The sequence below is a fragment of the Geotrypetes seraphini genome, chromosome 5 (genome assembly GCF_902459505.1).
Source record: "Geotrypetes seraphini chromosome 5, aGeoSer1.1, whole genome shotgun sequence".
Taxonomy (NCBI): Eukaryota; Metazoa; Chordata; class Amphibia; order Gymnophiona; family Dermophiidae; genus Geotrypetes; species Geotrypetes seraphini.
The window spans coordinates 94,384,358-94,402,935 of record NC_047088.1 but is presented as its reverse complement, the minus strand read 5'-3'; the positions used below and the strand labels follow the sequence as shown (position 1 = coordinate 94,402,935).

Genomic DNA, 18,578 nt, shown 5'->3' with positions numbered 1-18,578 from the left:
GATAGACAAGGGCGATCCAGTCGACATTGTATATCTGGATTTTCAGAAGGCGTTCGACAAGGTTCCGCATGAACGATTACTTCGGAAAATTGCAAGCCATGGAATTGAGGGTGAAATACTCACGTGGATTAAAAACTGGCTGGAGCATAGGAAACAAAGAGTGGGGGTAAATGGACAATACTCGGACTGGAAGAGCGTCACCAGTGGGGTGCCACAGGGCTCGGTGCTTGGACCCGTGCTCTTTAACATCTTTATAAATGATCTGGACATAGGTACGACGAGCGAGGTGATTAAATTTGCAGATGATACGAAGTTATTCAGAGTAGTAAAGACGCAGGGGGATTGCGAAGATCTGCAACATGACATAATCAAGCTCGAGGAATGGGTATCAACATGGCAGATGAGGTTCATCGTGGATAATTGTAAAGTGATGCATGTCGGTAACAAAAATCTCATGCACGAATAGAGGATGTCCGGGGCGGTACTTGGAGAGACCTCCCAGGAAAGGGACTAGGGAGTTCTGATCGACAAGTCGATGAAGCTGTCTACACAATGTGCGGCGGCAGCAAAAAGGGCAAACAGAATGCTAGGAATGATAAAGAAGGGGATCATGAACAGATCAGAGAAGGTTATCATGCCGCTGTATCATGGTACGCCCTCACCTGGAGTACTGCGTCCAGCACTGGTCGCCGTATCTGAAGAAGGACACGGTACTCTCAAAAGGGTCCAGAGAAGAGCGACTAAGATGGTTAAGGGGCTGGAGGAGCTGCCATACAGCGAAAGATTAGAGAAACTGGGTCTCTTCTCTCTTGAACAGAGGAGATTGAGAGGGGACATGATCGAAACATTCAAGGTACTGAAGGGGATAGACTTAGTAGATAAGGACAGGTTGTTCACCCTCTCCAAGGTAGGGAGAACAAGAGGGCACTCTCTAAAGTTGAAAAGAGATAGATTCCATACAAACGTAAGGAAGTTCTTCTTCACCCAGAGAGTGGTAGAAAGCTGGAACGCCCTTCCAGAGGCTGTTATAGGGGAAAACACCCTTCAAGGGTTCAAGACAAAGTTAGACAAGTTTCTGTTGAACAAGAATGTGCGTTGGTAGGGCTAGTCTCAGTTAGGGTGCTGGTCTTAGACCAGAGGGCCGCCGCGTGAGCGGACTGCTGGGCATGATGGACCACTGGTCTGACTCAGCAGTGGCAATTCTTATGTTCTTATGTTCTGTCTCCCTGTCTCCCCCTTTCTTTCTTTCTCTCTCCCTCCTTGCCCTCCCCCAAGCCACCTCGGCCAGGGAATAGGCTGCCACTGCCACCATCAGGGAACAGGTCGCCGTCGAGTTCTGACTGAGCTCTCCTTGCTTCCCCGCTGAAGCACAGGGCCGACCAACTCTCACCACCCGACGTCAATTCTAACGTCAGAGAGGAAATTCTGGGCCAGCCAGGCAGCGATTGGCTGGCCCAGAACCTCCTCTCCGATGTTAGAATTGATGTTGGGTGGCGAGAGTTTTTCGGCCCTGCGATTCAGCGGGGAAGCAGGGAGAACTCAGCGGCGGTCTATTCCTGGATGCCTGAGACGGCAGCAGCTTGGGGGAGGGAAGGGAGGAAGGGAAACAGGTTGGGCACGAGCCGCGAGCCGCACTCAAGTGGCTAAAGAGACGCATGCGACTCGCGAGGCGTAGTTTACCGACCACTGTCCTATGGCATCAAGCCACCAAGTAGTATAAATTAATATTGGAATATTTGAACAAAAAAAACAAAAACTAGTCTGAGACATATGGAGCATTGAGATTAAGCAGCAGATTTCTGCTTCTCAATGCCCACGGATTTGGACTTGAAGGATGAGATGTACAGCGTCAGCATCTATGAGACAAACATGTTTTTTTTGTTACATAGAAGTTTCTAGACCCCTGTTCATTTGCAGAAATTAGATAATTCTAAATCTAATAGATGCTGGTACTGTCATCTAGACATAGGGACACTGGATCATTTGTTGTTCTATTGTCCTTTAATACTCAACTTTTGGAGGTCAATATAGGGACAGATTAATACTATACTGGAGTCATCGATTCCATTGACATATGATGTAGTCATATGCCAGATGATATTACATCTTAAACCCCCATTGGAACGATATAAATGTTGGCTTTTCCTTATTATGACCAGGATAGCCATGCAAATGGTTATTCGCAATTGTAAAAATTGGGATCGCCTTAATTTTATTTTTTGGTGGGTATATGCTTACGTTATAAGTATGAAAAGATGAACGTTGACATGCTGGGGCATAATAAGTTATTCAAATTAGTTTGGGGGTCTATTGACATCTTTTGTGGCTTTGTTATAGTTGTCTTTTATTTTATTTTTTGTTGTTTTAGCACACACATATCCAGGGGAGGGGGTATCTCCTTTGTTTAGTTTTATTCCCTAATGAAAAATTGGATGGGAGAGGGGGTTTTATTTTTTTTTTCTGAATTGTTATTGATTGATTATAAGTGCTTATTATGAGTATTACTATGTATATGTGTATTGTTTTGCACTTTTGTTAGCTTTGAAAATTTAATAAAGATTAAAAAAAAAAAAAGAAAACTTTATGAAAGTCTAGATCAGTGGTCTCAAACTCAAACCCTTTGCAGGGCCACATTTTGGATTGGTAGGTACTTGGAGGGCCTCAGAAAAAAAATAATTAATATCTTATTAAAGAAATGACAATTTTGCTTGAGGTAAAACTCTATAGTTTATAAATCTTTCCTTTTGGCTAAGTCTTAATAATAATATTGTCATTTATAGCTAAAGAGACATATGATGAAGAAACTGTTTTATTTTACTTTTGTGATTATGATAATCATACCGAGGGCCTCAAAATAGTACCTGGCGGGCCGCATGTGGCCCCCGGGCCAGATACACTATATCAACCAGCTCTCCTTTATCCAAATGTTTATTCACATCTTCAAAGAAATGCAGCACATTGGTGAGGCAAGACCTCCCTTGGTTGTATCCATGCTGACTTTGTTCCATTAAACGATGTTTGTCTATGTGTTCCGTAATTTTACTTTTTATAATAGTTTCTACTATTTTGCCCAGCACTGAAGTCAGGCTTACCGGTCTATAATTTCCCAGATCATCCCTTGAACCCTTTTTAAAAAATCAACATAAAATTAGTCACCCTCCAGTCTTCAGGTATTATGGATAATTTTAGTGACAGATTACAGATCACTAACAGCAGATCAGCAATTTCATGTCTAAGTTCTTTCAGTACTCTGGGAAGTATACCATCTGGGGTGATTTATCACTTTTTAACATAGAAACATGATGGCTGAGAAAGACCAAATGGCCCATCCAGTCTGTGCATCCACAGCATTCACTATCACCTCTGTCTAAGAGATCCCTAGTGTCTGTCTCATGCTTTCAATGCATACCCAGTGCTTCTCCACATCCCTTTCATGATGACTTGTCAAATCTCGTAACACAGCTGCTTTACAATATGCCTGATTGGGCAGGCTCACCTCCCCCCCCCCCCTTCTTCTTGGAACAATGTTAGCTCAGGTACCTTTGTGTGGGAAAAGACTACTAAGGTGGGAAATCTCATGTCATTTTGAAGACCCAGATATTAGAGCACAGACAGCAAGTCTGTGTGTGGTCGGAGAACTACAATTCTGTGTTTAGGACTATCTTCTGTATGTGTACAAGGAATATCGATGCTACGGTCTTATGTTAATAATAAAGAAGGTCTTTTGGTTACTCCTACCCCTTGACTGCCTGCATTCCTGAGAAATCCAAGCCTGCTGTTCGCCCCCATTACCACAGGGGCCATTTACTAAACTGCATTAAGCACTAATGCATGCTTAACACGTGAAAAAGGGCTAATTTGCCTGTCAGAGTGTGCTAATCATATATTATTTTAAAAAATATTTTTAGGAGGAGACTTTTATGGGTGGGAATGGCAGTGTTATCCAACTAGCATGTTTACATTAGCGCATGCTAGCTGGATAATACAGAGTTTACGCAGGACCACCTAGTAAATGCTTCATTAACTTTGTTCAGGTAATATGCACTAATGAGAACTTAGAGCATAAGTTGAAAAAGAAATTATTGAAAAATGCCTTAAATACTGTTGCATTAGAAATGGGCTTAGCCCGTGGGAAAGTTCTGCTTTAAAATGCACTAAGCCCTTTTTCTAATGAGGATTAGTATAAGGGCACTTAAGTGTCCTCAAAAAATCATCCTCCTTATGCTTTGTATGCTCAAAATTATTTGTTCAGTTGTCATAAATTTAAAAACAAAAATATTTAGGCAGCCAATGCTGCTACTGAGTGCAGACATGCTTTGGAATAGCAACCTCATAAATACATAAAATAAAAGGTCATTTCCTCTGTATTTACCACTGAGAAATCTAAAATAGGAAAAAATGGGCCAGATTCTATAAAAGGCATCGAACAATACCTACACCGCTCAACACAGTTTCACTGCAACTGTCAACCATGTCTATTCTCCACCCCTAAACATGCCTAGTTTTCAGATAATTGTGTAAACATACCACTTCTTAGGGACAGTGCATCCACTATCATCACACTTTATACTGTCCCTAAGAAATGGTATGTTTACACATATATAATAGATTGAATCTTTTGAGCCACTTTGGGTGATGCCCCTTGAGTAGTTTTTAGATAGTCATCTTTAAGTGTCAGAAAGATCCTCAGACGCCAAACTCTTAATTGTTAATTTAATTTATTTTTGGGGGGGGGATTGTCTGAAAACCGTCAAGGTCAATTACCATGCAAATTAAGCCAACTAAAAATAAAGGTTGCGCATGGATTCTGAAGTTAGGCGTCCTATACAGAATCTGGTCCTATGTGCGTATTTTCCCTTTTACAGTAAAACTGATGTAACTTACATATATGAGTATTTCTGCCACACAAGTTATACAACCTATTTTAAAATGAGGTTACAAATGAAGGATGAATATTTTATGCAAAGAGATTCTTGCCAATGCTGATGGATGGATTTTCAAGATTGGGTGACAATATTTCAAGGAGAAGAGTAGAGCGACTGTGAAACATCTTCTTTGTAAGCAGTGTCTGGTCTCAGCTTCCCTTGGGTAGCCTTCTCATTCCTTTCCTTTGGGGCATCAGGCTAAATGTGTGTCCGGAATTTCAATGTTGTCCCCATCATTTTACGCTGATAATGTGCATCAAAAGCTTCATTCTGTGCCACTGTGAAGTGGTGCTTCCAGTTCCCGACTTCTCCTGGAAAGAGAGAAAGATGTTAGGTACGATCTATTCTTGTTATGTTTCAGCTAGCATTCTGCATAGGAACTGTGTCTCCAGAGGATAAAAGAGATTCCATTCAACTATATCACATGAACACTTAAATGTTCTCCTCACTCACTTCAAGGGTTCTGAGCTTGGGGAAACTCATCCATATCTCTCCCTTTAAGGGTTAGAAGCTTTGATGCCCTTTCCTATCTATGGAATAATCTCCTAGTAGAGGTGGTAGAGACAAAGACTATATCTGAATTCAAGAAAGTGTGGAACAGGCATGTGGGATCTCTTCATGTTTCTATGTTTCCTAAGAGTTTGAGGATGGGGAATGTTCTCCTACTATTACAAATACGTGCCTGTTATGTTTGTGGAATCTTTCACTCTCATTGAGGGCTTGGATTCTTCTCTATTTCAATTAGCAAGGTTTTTGAGTTTGGGGCCTCATCCCTCCAATCACAGACAGAGTTCATAAAAAAGTTTTTATCAAATGTCTAGAAACTGGAGTTCCCCTCCTTTATTTAAAGAAACTGGAGACTGGGACTCTACTCTCACTTTTACATCACAGGGCTTGTTCCTTCATCTCGTTGAAATCTGGGGTTTGAGGAACACTTATCATGGATGGCATAGATTTGGGAGAACCTTATGCCTCTGCATCGATTGGTTGGAGTTTTGGAGAACTCACGTCCATCTTTCTGTATGAAGGAGCAAGAGTGAGGGATCAGAATATCAACTGAAATGCTATTATAATTGGGTTAAAGTGTCTTCATAGTCTTGAAAGAAATGATGGTCTTGTAACTTGCAATTCTTTATAAGTATTGATTGTTTTCACTGAGTCTTGTATGTCACTGTTACTGTGCCTAGAAGTCGCCTGACTATGGCGGTATAGAAAAATAAAGTTATTATTATTATTATTATTATTATTACAGTTTCTCTTATTGCTTTCTGTACACGGCACTGAACTGAAAGGTATTTACGGTCTAGAAATGGAAATATCTTGCTATGTCTGAATTCAAGAAAGAATAGGATAGGGTTAGGGACAGGCACGTGGGATTTCTTAGAGAAAGGAAGAGATAATTGTTAATGTAGATGGCAGACTAGATGGGCCATTCAGCCTTTATATGCCGTCATGTTTCTATGTCTATGTTCAAATCTCCTTTTCAGGATAACCTCTCTCTAAAAAGTTATATCATATATCTCAGCTGCATCTTAAACTGCTGAAAAGTGGAACAATTGCATTTCAGTTTTTAAAACTGTCCTACAGGAATATTTTCAAGCCATTTATGGAGGTGACAACTATCAGATCTTAAAAGGTTATGCTTTTCAGTTCATTTGTGATAAACAGAAACAAAAGCCCTTCTGGAATTATACCAGTAAGATCTAAAACAAATCTCACTTGCTGATGATTAAAGGAAATGATGAGTTTAAGATTCATATTGTAAGCATTAATTCAAGCAAAGAATTGCTGCAATTCTTTCTCTGTACCATGCCAGATTGAAAAACTATCATCAATAAATTTTTTCTACAAACTTATGTGACATTGGAATCAGAGGGTGATGCGGGGACAAAGATTCATCACCGTCCCCACACTTTCATCCCCATTCCCTCACTGTCCCTGTAGTAAAGCACATTTTTTTACCCCATTCCCCTCACTGTCCCTGCACTTTTCATCCCTGTTCCCTCACCATCCCCCACAGAGATGCCACTGCTGCCACTAAATTCACCGCTAGCAGAGTTTCAAAATGGCTGCCAATACTTCATGCGGCAGCCTCACGAGACTTTGCAAATCTTGCAAGGCTGCTGCATGAAATCTCAGCAGCCATTTTGAAACTCTATTAGTGGCGTGTCCAGCTACGGCAGAAGACAGGAAAAATTTTAAGGTAGGCCTGTTCCCCATTCCCATGGAATACTGTGGAATAATCTACGGTTCCATGGTAATACCGGGTAATAACCCAACATGGTCTCTATTACTGGGGTGTTGACCCATCTTTCCCTATGGATTTTCAATCTCTCTCTTTCCCTGTTCCTAGATTTTGCAATGGGTCACTTAGTTTTACATAGAAAACATTGTTTCAAAATAATTATTTCTCTTGTCTACAGTCATTAATTACATTCACTGTAAAGATTAATTAAATTCCATGTGTAGACTTCACAGGGTTTCTTCTCTGTCATTAACACTTACCAACACAGAATCATAAAAAAATGTACATCTCTCAATATCTTATCTGTCTTTCAAATTCTATATCTTAAAAACCAAACCTAATCAATTTTACAACTTTTATCTTAGTCTGATTATTCCGTCCAAACTGAGAAAACCAAACAAAACCACCATTTAGAATTCTGAGCTTTCCTGCAGAGCACAAGGCAGCATGAGCCACAGTCACCTGCGGGGGCAGCTCAACCTCTACCTTTAGTCAGTATGAGACACTACTTTATCTTGTAGGCTCATTCACTCCTTTATGTTCACACTAAAGTCCTAAGCACATTTCATACACTAATGTTCCTTTTCTGAAGTTCTTTGCTCTTTGCCACTAACCTCAACCTTTGACTAGTTTCCCTGTCTTAATGATCTTTGCCCCCCTCCACACCTAATATGAGCGTCAAGTTTCCCAAGCACTGTTTCCTACTTCAGGGAAGGAACATATGCATTTGGACTTCCAGTTGTTTTTCTTTTCCTTACTGCAGCTGTTCCCTTTTATTTTTAAATTACACTCCTCAGGACCTACTTGCAAACATATAAATTACACTCCCCAGGACCTCCGTGCAAACATGAGCTAATCCTGACTCTATTCAGCTGCAGACAATCCTTCAATGAAACTTGCGTACATCTGTGCATCCCTAGAATGAGCACATGCATCATGACTGTGCCCTCTCATCCTAGCATCGTGACCCAACAAACCCACCACAAGCCTGACCTCAAAGCCTCCAGGCTGCAGCCATCCAAGAGATGAAAACTGCACAAACACCAGACCCAATCTCATTCACAAAGCAGCAGGTCTAGAGAACTGTCAGCATGTGTTGACACCTGCTCAAAACCCTTCCTCAAATTCACAAAGTCTTCACCATCACTTCTGCATGCCCATCATCCAGGTAAATTGAAATGTAATTTTCTTCTCCTGTTTACACTAGATCACAAAAAAAAACTAGAAGGGGACCCAGCACTTGGCACTCTATATGTTGAGTAGATCACAAAGATGAAAATGTTTATTAAAATATCTGATGTGGCCACATTTCACCCACTACAGGGCTGCGTCAGGTGATAAAACAATCCAGGGACAAAAATACATTTGTATAAAATGATCAGGCAATAGTATTTAGTCTTGCACTGCATAACCCTTAAGCTCACTTGTGCAGAGTTACATCTTAGTTCGATTTTAGTTCTTAATCCATGAGCTTTTGTATCAGGACCTTAGGGACCTCTGATGAAGACAGTATCGTCAAAAACATGGATTGTGTTAGGTCCATATCCCACAACACCTTGGGTCCTAGATATTTTTATGTGGATTATTAAACTGTGATTTAATAAAGCTTGCATCTTGAACATCTCCTTCTCCACAAGTTTTTTGTTCTTGAGCGTGTAGGTTAACCAGAATAAAGAGAAGTATCTGACCATGTATGGTATGTTATAAGTGATTTTTTTTTTGTACTGGGTGTGTCTGAGATAAGTGTGTAGGCAAAGGGCAACTCTAAGACATATCTGGTCCTCTGAAATGTGTCTAAGTGCTTACAGTTCTCAAGTATCAGGTCTTGCTGAGGGAAAAGATCTGTATAGTATGGAGCCCCTCCTAATACCTTTTCTCATAAAGGGGGAGATGGAATGATCAAGGATAAATGAGGGCATAGAAGTGTAGTTAGCCATTGGGTTCTCCTTCATAACCTGGAAGAAGGTATGATGGACAATCTTTTCCAGGACCTCCTCCCTCAGGTCCTTCTCCAGGAACTGCATCACCTTCCGGATCTCACAAGCAGGATCCTGCACAGGGAAGAAGATAAGAAATATTATGAAAGTACAGAGTATATTGTGAAAAAGAAAGAAAAAGGAACATAGACCTGTGGTAATTTGGAGGGTGGGGTAGGTGTAATGTCAGAACCAAAGTAGCAATTTTCAAAGGGAGAACCAATGTTTACTCTGAAAAAAAACTCTGAAAATTAATTACATCATCTCTATCTGGAAAAAAAATTCACATGTGCACAAAAGCTTTTCTTACAAGGAAAAGAGACATACCAAGGTGTAGGGTTACCATATGGCTCCAGAAAAAGGAGTTATATTCTGTCACTCATTGTTATATTCTTCTTAAACCATGTGTTGAATATTTTTTAAGCATTTTTTAAAACACATTGTTTATGCAGGAAAAGGCCTCAGAGTTAAGGAGTACTACGCTTATAGTCTCATCGACATTCACTGTCAGCGTAGATATAGTCCGAATGTATACTCCATACTACAATCACTGGCCAAAAACCTGCTTAGTGTATTTTTACTATTAGTCTTTAACTTATAACTATTTAACTATTTTTAACCTATTTTATCTTTTTTTTCTTAATTGTAACGTGTGATTAATATATTCAACACTGGAGCACTGAATACAGACCACTTCACAGTTCCAGCTCCGAGAGTAGGGAACAGCTCCGGTCCTGGTTCTGGTAGTTTGTGGTGGCACACATTAAATGAAATCTATGATTGAAAACTGAACAACTACAAACACTAAAGATAAGTAAACCTCTGCTAGTTTTTCAAACTGTGAAGATTCAAAAAGATTCTCCTACTAGAGCCGAAGACCCAAATTATCTAGGAAAGAGAACAGATCCCCAGAAAGGTAGAAAGGTGTAACTCCCAGAGGTATGGGAAAAGGGTGATTGGAACCCCCTAAAACTGGCCCTCATCCAGACATTCAACCTCCATTAAGATGTTTTTGTTGTGGGGAGGAAGGCTACTTTAAAAGGGAGTGCCCTTTAATGGAATTTTCCTTCTCTGGGGTGAGCAGGGGTTTCTTTCGAGAAAAAAGGGATTAGACCAAGTCTTAAAGAAAGGGTGGCAGGGATGGATTTAGTGGCCCTCCTGGACACAGGTAGCAACCAGTCGCTAATGCCCTGACCCCTGGCCAAAAAGATAGGTGTTAGAAGAAAGGAAGGGACATTTAACAGAGCAGTATATGTCTGGTGTGTCCATCGGGATATAAAACAGTAACCCACATATGAGGGGATAACCAGAGGAGGGAAAACACAACTGCTGAGGGTTGCTATTATAGAAAAACTACCTTTTTCTGTTGATATTGGGCTGGGATTGAGTAGGAATGCAAGGAGTTTTAACCTCTAAGGAGGACTGGATGTCCACTTGGGCAAGGGACTATCCTATAGAAGAGTTGGGGAAGTTCCCCTTAGGAGAAATATTCCCATTAGCCAATCAAGGAGTGATAGGGGACACGAGGAAAAGTAGAAAACCAAAATTTCTTAAGAGGCTGGAGAAATGGAAGGGATTGGTACCCTTCAGGGAGGTGGAAGTTAAAGGAGAAGAAACAATGAGTAAATTTCACCAGTTTCCCTAGGAGCAAAGAAAAACCCCTCCCTGCAGGCCTGTTGGGAGAAAGCCGAAAGCTCCCAGGCCAGAGAAGAGAAGACATAGCCCCTTTTTGAGAAAATTAATAACATGTTATACAGGGTTCTTAAGAATGAGGGGCTAGGAAAACAAAGACAATTTATGGTCCCAGCCATTTTTAGACAACCCCGATGGCCCTGACCCATTCCCATATGCTAGCTGGACATTTGGCAGAAGCAGAAACTCTGGACAGACTGACTGCTCAATTCCTCTGACCAGGTATATATTAAGAAGGTAGGGAGTACTGCCGCTCTTGCCCAGAGTGCCATAAAGAGCCTCAAAGGATCAATGAGAAATCCCCTCTCATTCCTTTACCCATCAAGGAACAGTCCCTAGATAGATTAGCAGTAGACATTGTGGGGCCCCTGGGCCAGAGTTCTAGCAGGTATTAATATCTCTTAGTCATGGTGGACTATGTCACGAGGTATCCTTGGATGGTACCTATAAAAAAGACCTCGGCCCAAGGAATAGCCTGAGAATTGCTGGCCATTTTCTGTCATGTAGGATTCTCCCTAGAGATTGTGATGGCTAGGCAGACCAATTTCTTGTCTCAAACACTGGAGGAAATGTTTAAAATGTTCGGTATAATGCATGTAGAGATAGCAACTACCACCCCAAAAAAGATGGTTTAGAAGAACAATTCAATCAAAGCCTGGTCCATATGATCAAGAAGTGTTTAGGGGAAAATATCCATGACTGGAATAGGACCATCCCTTATATTTTGTTTGCTTATAATGAGGTAACTCATGCATCCCTGAGATTCTCTCCCTTCAAGCTTATATTCAAGAGGCAGCCTTGAAATTTGTTGGAAGTGGTAAAGGAGACCTGGGTGGGAGGGGAGAAAAGAGAAGTAACTTCAGTACCCAGACATGTACAAAAGATGAAGGAATAAGAACTTGGAACAAGCCCAGGATCATCAGAAGATGTATTATAATCAGAAGGCTAAGGAAAGAGTGTTTCAAACCCAAGATAAGGTGCGAGTAATGATGCCCATGTCAGCTAATAAGTTATTGGCAAAATGGAAAGGCCCGTTTGTGGTTTCCTGATGGTTGGTCCCAGTGACTTATGAAGTAAATCTGGGCTAGGAAAAGTCCCAAATGTGAATCTTCTAAAGTCCTGGGTGGAAAGGAAAGTAATGACTGTAGAAATGATAGAAGAAGAAGATGGAGATTTGTGCCCAGATATTAGAGTCATGGGAGATGATCAACATTAAAATTAGGGAAATCCTAGAACCCCAACAAAGGTTACTGTTACAATCATTAATACATCAGTTTAAGGATGTTTTTTCCCTAATACCAGGTCATACACAGGTTGGGACCCATCACATAGAAACGATCATTGGGAGAATTATTAGGCAGAAACCCCGAGGCCAAAAGAGAGAAGTAGAATGGGAGGTAGCTGAAATGCTGAAGATGGAGATAATCGAGGAATCAAACAGTGAATGGACTAGTCCGATTGTTTTAGTTCCAAAGCTGGATGAATCTACCCAGTTTTGCATAGATTTTCATGAGATTAATAGCATTTCACAGTTTGATGCCTATTCCATGCTCTGGGTGGATGATCTAGTAGAACAGTTAGGGGGAGCACAGTTTTTGCCCATCATTGACCTAACAAAGGATATTGGCAAACCCCCTTAGAGGAAAGGTATAAGGAAAAGCTCACTTTATCACCCATCAAGGCCTATATCAGTTTAAGGTACTCCCATTTGGACTCCATGGAGCACCAACTACATTTTAGTGAGTCATGAATCAACTATTTAGACCCCATCAAGCATATGCCCGAGCTTACTTAGATAATGTAGTTATCTTTTCCTAGAAGCTGGGAACAACATCTGTAACAGTTGGTGGCACTGTATATATCTCTTACTGCCAACCCCCCCAAAATATGCCCTGAGTCAGAAAGAGATGCAATATCTGGGTTACTGTATAGAGGGAGGTTGGGTGAAACCTCGTATGCCCTCAAAGGTGGAGGCAGTATAGAACATGCAATCCCCCTCAAGAAACAGATGTGACATTTTTTGGGTATGATCAGGTACTATAGGAAATTTATTCCTAACTTTGCAGAATTAGTTGCTGACCTAAATATGCTGTTATGAAACTTACAACCCACTAAGTTAAGATGGGACAGGGTGGCAGATCGGGCTTTTACTCAGTTTAAGGAAGCCCTTTGCAAAGAACCCATTCTGAGAAATGTGGATTTCAGCAAGACTACCGTATTTTCACGCAAATAACGCGCACCCGTATAAAACGCGCACACGGGTATAGCGCGCAGAAATCACGATGATATGTACAAAAACTTTGGTATACCGCGCTCACGGGTATACCGCGCATGCTGCCCGACACTCCTTTCGCCCGCCCTGACTTTCCGACTCTCCGTTCACCCCCCCTGACTTCCGTGCACTGTCCCCCCTTGAAGGTCTGTCCCCATCCTGAAAGCCTGATGCCCTCCCCCCGACGTCCGATACATCCCTCCCCCCGAAGGACCGCCGACTCCCCAACAATATCGGGCCAGGAGGGAGCCCAAATCCTCCTGGCCACGGCGACCCCCTAACCCCACCCCGCACTACATTACGGGCAGGAGGGATCCCAGGCCCTCCTGCCCTCGACGCAAACCCCCCTCCCCCCAACGACTGCCCCCCCCCCAAGAACCTCCGACCGCCCCCCCAGCCGACCCGCGACCCCCCCTGGCGACCCCCACGACCCCCCCACCCCCCTTCCCCGTACCTTTGGTAGTTGGGCCAGAAGGGAGCCCAAACCCTCCTGGCCACGGCGACCCCCTAACCCCACCCCGCACTACATTACGGGCAGGAGGGATCCCAGCCCCTCCTGCCCTCGACACAAACCCCCCTCCCCCCCAACGACCGCCCCCCCCAAGAACCTCCGACCGCTCCCCCAGCCGACCCGCGACCCCCCTGGCGACCCCCACGACCCCCCCACCCCCCTTCCCCGTACCTTTGGTAGTTGGCCGGACAGACGGGAGCCAAACCCGCCTGTCCGGCAGGCAGCCAACGAAGGAATGAGGCCGGATTGGCCCATCCATCCTAAAGCTCCGCCTACTGGTGGGGCCTAAGGCGCGTGGGCCAATCAGAATAGGCCCTGGAGCCTTAGGTCCCACCTGGGGGCGCGGCCTGAGGCACATGGTCGGGTTGGGCCCATGTGCCTCAGGCCGCGCCCCCAAGTGGGACCTAAGGCTCCAGGGCCTATTCTGATTGGCCCACGCGCCTTAGGCCCCACCAGTAGGCGGAGCTTTAGGATGGATGGGCCAATCCGGCCTCATTCCTTCGTTGGCTGCCTGCCGGACAGGCGGGTTTGGCTCCCGTCTGTCCGGCCAACTACCAAAGGTACGGGGAAGGGGGGTGGGGGGGTCGTGGGGGTCGCCAGGGGGATCGCGGGTCGGCTGGGGGGCGGTCGGAGGTTCTTGGGGGGGGCGGTCGTTGGGGGGGAGGGGGGTTTGCGTCGAGGGCAGGAGGCCCTGGGATCCCTCCTGCCCGTAATGTAGTGTGGGGTGGGGTTAGGGGGTCGCCGTGGCCAGGAGGGTTTGGGCTCCCTTCTGGCCCGATATTGTCGGGAAGTCGGCGGTCCTTCGGGGTGGGGGTGCGAGTGGTCCTGCCGGGGGGGGGGGATGTATCGGACGTCGGGGAGTCGGCCGGGCAAGAGGGCTTGGGCTCCCTCTTGCTCCGATCGTGGATGCGGGTGCGGGTGGGAGCGCGTGCAAGCGGTCGTTCGGGGTGGGGGTGCGAGTGGTCCTGCCGGGGGGGGGGATGTATCGGACGTCGGGGAGTCGGCCGGGCAAGAGGGCTTGGGCTCCCTCTTGCTCCGATCGTGGATGCGGGTGCGGGTGGGAGCGCGTGCGAGCGGTCGTTTGGGGTGGGGGTGCGAGCGGTCCTGCTGGGGGGGGTGAATCGGGCGTCGGGCGGGGTGGGAACTATGTTTTAAAACTTTTGTATACCGCGCTCACGCATATAACGCGTGAGGGGTATGCGCGGTAGGTAAAAACGCGTATAACGCGCGCGTTATATGCGTGAAAATACGGTATATCCATAAAGGCAAAAGATCTTTCTATCTTGGTCCTATATTCAAACAATATCCCCTAAGGTGAGGGGTCAAGTGTTGAACAGATTTCAGAGTATAGGTACCAGGGTGTCTGAGATGGTAGGTCCAGTTCTTCCATTACAGCAGTCTGCATGTGCTATATGGGCAATCTCATCTCCATGTGATAGGCCTTAGTGTGTTATAGATGGGGTTTTGTGCCCCTTCTATACATAATTTTATAAGGGCAGTTCGAGATTGCAGTTTTGTATGTTCCTATGTCCCTTTATGACAAATGTGGATTTGTATTGAGTAACAGAGGGGGAAGGGGGAACTGCAGGATAAAGGGAAGTGGTCGTCAGTAAAATTGGAGTTGTTTAGAAAGAAAATGACAGCAAGACACTGTATAGTTTGATCTTTCATTGCTTCTCAATAAAAAGATTTTGAAATAAAAAAAGAAAAGGTTTTATATTTATGTTTAATTAATGCTGGTGTGCTTGGGGGGGGGGGGCAGATTTTTAATGTCAGGGGCCATGCCAGACTATAGGTAGTAGGACAGGGCTGATGCTAGGTTACAGGGAGGGATAATGGGGCTGGGAAGAGTCAGGGTAGGGCTGACATCAGACTATGGGGATGGATGGGAGATAAGTAGGGAAGGAAAGGTGTACTCTAAGGAATAATTTTGTAGTAGCTCAGAAAACACTACTCATACCTATATATGAGCCCAATATTCAGCACTATTTAGCCAGCCAGCAGTATTTCCTGGCCAGATAAATAGCACTAAACTAGCTAACCACTATTATTCAATGGGAGATAGCCAGCTATCTCCCACTGAATATTCCAGTCAGTGAGAAGCCTAGTCACTGCACTGAATTTCTGGGGTTGCAAGATGGAGCTGGGCTACTTTCCACGGTCTGGAAATCAGTACCATAGTACCCACCCATATTAGCTCTAGACCCACCCAAAATATCTGTGCCACTGCACCTTAGCCTCCCAGTTTTTCATGATTCCATTATCTCACCTCCTTTATATCTTCATAGAACACATATAGGATCCTGTGCTTGTCCTTCTCATCCCAGTAGCCACATACATGATCATACCAGGATCCCCAGCTGACTATAAGGATACAGAGCAAATGTAAATGGAACTAGCAGAAACAAATATTGAATATGTCATAGCCTGTGAAAGAGCTATACCTCCCACATAGCTGAGGCACAGGACAATGAGGCATCTCCTATCTTCTGAGCTCTTGACTACTATAATCTTTGCTTACCTCTCATCCAGCATGACCTCATTCCAAAAAGCACAGTGTCCACATTCCTTTTAAATCTAATCTAATCTACAATTTCTGGGTCACTGTATGCCTATCTAGGTTCAAGATAACTTACAATTCAGGAATTACACAAGATGTTTAGGTAATACAACAGTAAACAAGGTAAGACAGAATAGTATGTGATATATACTGGAGACAGTAAAAAGTTGGAGAGGAGAGAAAGAGGGAAGAGGACATTCTCTTTCTGAGAGGAGAGGAGTAGAAGACATATATCTGGGTAAGTATATATTATTTTGCTCTGAGCTTTGATAGGTTTGGAGAGAAAAGCTAAATTGTAGGTTCCCTTATATAGACAGTTTAGAATAGATCTTAAAAAAGCAAACTTTGCTTCTTAGCTAGTCTTCATAAAATAATAGCATTTTATAGTTCTACAGTTTTTAAACTTGAACTTTCTGATAGAGATAGTCTCTGGCAGGCAGAGAAGGGTCTAGCTTAGTCTCCATTCCCTCCTGCCCACCCTTGTTCATTTCTTTATTTATAGTCAATTATTCTAATTAGCATAACAAGAGAACTCTTTATAACATATTCTTACTATATTTCATTACCTGCTAAGAATCAAACACTAAATAAGTATACATTATAATCCTAAAACTCTCTTTACTAGTCTAATATATTCCTAGTATCTTAATAAGGTTTAATTAATCAACTCAACAATAAGATAGTAATCCAGCAGCAAGAGAGGTCTAGCAGCAAGGGGGGGTGCTATCCAGTCTTTTGCACTGTCACGTGTATGATTTTCTCCCAGTTGGTGAAAAGTTATATGTGTGTGTTCGCTGCAAAGAGCTCCTAGCTCTCAGAAAATGAATATGTTCCCTTGAGGCTAGAGTAGCAGACTTGGAGGAGCTGAGGGAGACAGAGAAGTACATAAAGGAGAATTACAGGGATGTTGTAGAGAAGTCCCACCTACAGTCTGGTAGCCCCTATGCTGCCTTGGAGGAGAGAGGTCTCCTAAAAGGAGAACATCACCCTGGTGAAGTAGGAAATAATCCTGTAGCCAGGACCTACCCACCAGGGGATGCAATATCCTCTTGCACTGAGGATGTATCTCCAGGGGCTTCTGCTCAGCAGGGAAAGGTTAGGACAGCTGTTGTAGTTAGTGATTCGATCATTAGGCATTTAGATAGCTGGGTGGCTGGTGGGCGTGAGGATTTCCTGGTTACTTGCCTGCCTGCTGTGAAGGTGGCAGACCTCACATGTCACTTACATAGGATTTTAGTTAGTGCTGGGGAGGAGCTAGCTTTCTTGGTAAATATTGGTACCAATGACATAGGAAAATGTAGGAGGATGGTTCTGGAAGCCAAATTTAGGCTCTTAGGTGGAAAGCTGATGTCCAGATCCTCCAGGGTAGCATTTTCAGAAATGATCCTAGTCTCAAGAGGTAGGCAGAGCTACGAAGTCTCAGTGCGTGGTTGATTGGGGGAGCTTGTTCAAAAGGGATGGACTCTACCTTAACCAGGATAGAACCAGGCTGCTGGCGCTAACGTTTAAAAAGGAGATAGAGCAGTTTTTAAACTGAGAAGGTTGTGCTATATATTAAAGAGGGAATTGAATCAAACATAGTAAACATTCTGCATGACATAGATAGCAGTATGGTACCCATATGGATAGAAATTCCATGTGTGAAGGGAAGGCATATTAATGTAGGGTTATACTACCGTCCCCCGGGGTAGAATGAGCAGACAGATGAAGAAATGTTTTCAGAGATTAGGAAAGCTGGTGAATTTGGCAACGATATAATAATGGATAATTTCAATTACCAATTTAATAATGAAGAGGGAGCACAAAAACTCACCAATAATTTCTACACATGCTCCATATACACCTCAGAACCCCTCTCAAACCCCTGAAACTACACAACATACAAAGAAAAAGGAAAACAAAGTGGAGAAAAACCTCAGGTGTACTTCATAAATAAAGAAACATTGACTGGTTATATGTTACATCAGCGAGTGCTAGGGAGGTAAAATTCTTTTAGGAAAATCTGGTAACACTACTCCAGGACATGCCTTGCACTGTTACTGAAAAGGTGTGAGGTAGACCCTAAACAATTTAGAAAGGCAAAGAGATACAATTTTATTGGAATTTATTAACTGCCTTTTCATGAAGAGATTCACCCAAAGTAGTTTACAATATATTGAATAACAATTAGGTACTCTTATGTATTTTTCCAATCTCACAATCTAGCTGTGGTACCTGGGGCAATGAAGGTTTATGTGACTTGTCCAGAGTCATAAGGAGCAGGCTGGGGTCAAGTTCACAGCCCTAGGGTACTGAGGTAGCAGCTGTAACCACTAGGCCTGTCCGCCCCTGGATTAGAGTTGGATTACGGTTACCAGATTTGTTTGTGCAAAAAAGAAGACACATTGCCTTGCATAT

The 18,578-nt window shown here is 43.4% G+C and overlaps 1 protein-coding gene across 1 annotated transcript in view; it reads right to left on the bottom strand.

Moving 5' to 3' along the window:
- Positions 1-4,743: 4,743 nt before the first annotated feature.
- The window catches only part of LOC117361136 (sulfotransferase 1C1-like), a 46,465-nt gene continuing 32,630 nt past the window's right edge, over positions 4,744-18,578 (bottom strand). The window contains exons 7-9 of the mRNA XM_033946073.1: positions 15,891-15,985; positions 9,041-9,221; positions 4,744-5,236 (exon numbers count right to left, since the gene is read on the bottom strand). Of these exons, the coding sequence (XP_033801964.1) occupies positions 5,124-5,236; positions 9,041-9,221; positions 15,891-15,985 (389 nt within the window). The 3' untranslated portion in view covers positions 4,744-5,123. The remainder of the gene's footprint in view (positions 5,237-9,040; positions 9,222-15,890; positions 15,986-18,578) is intronic.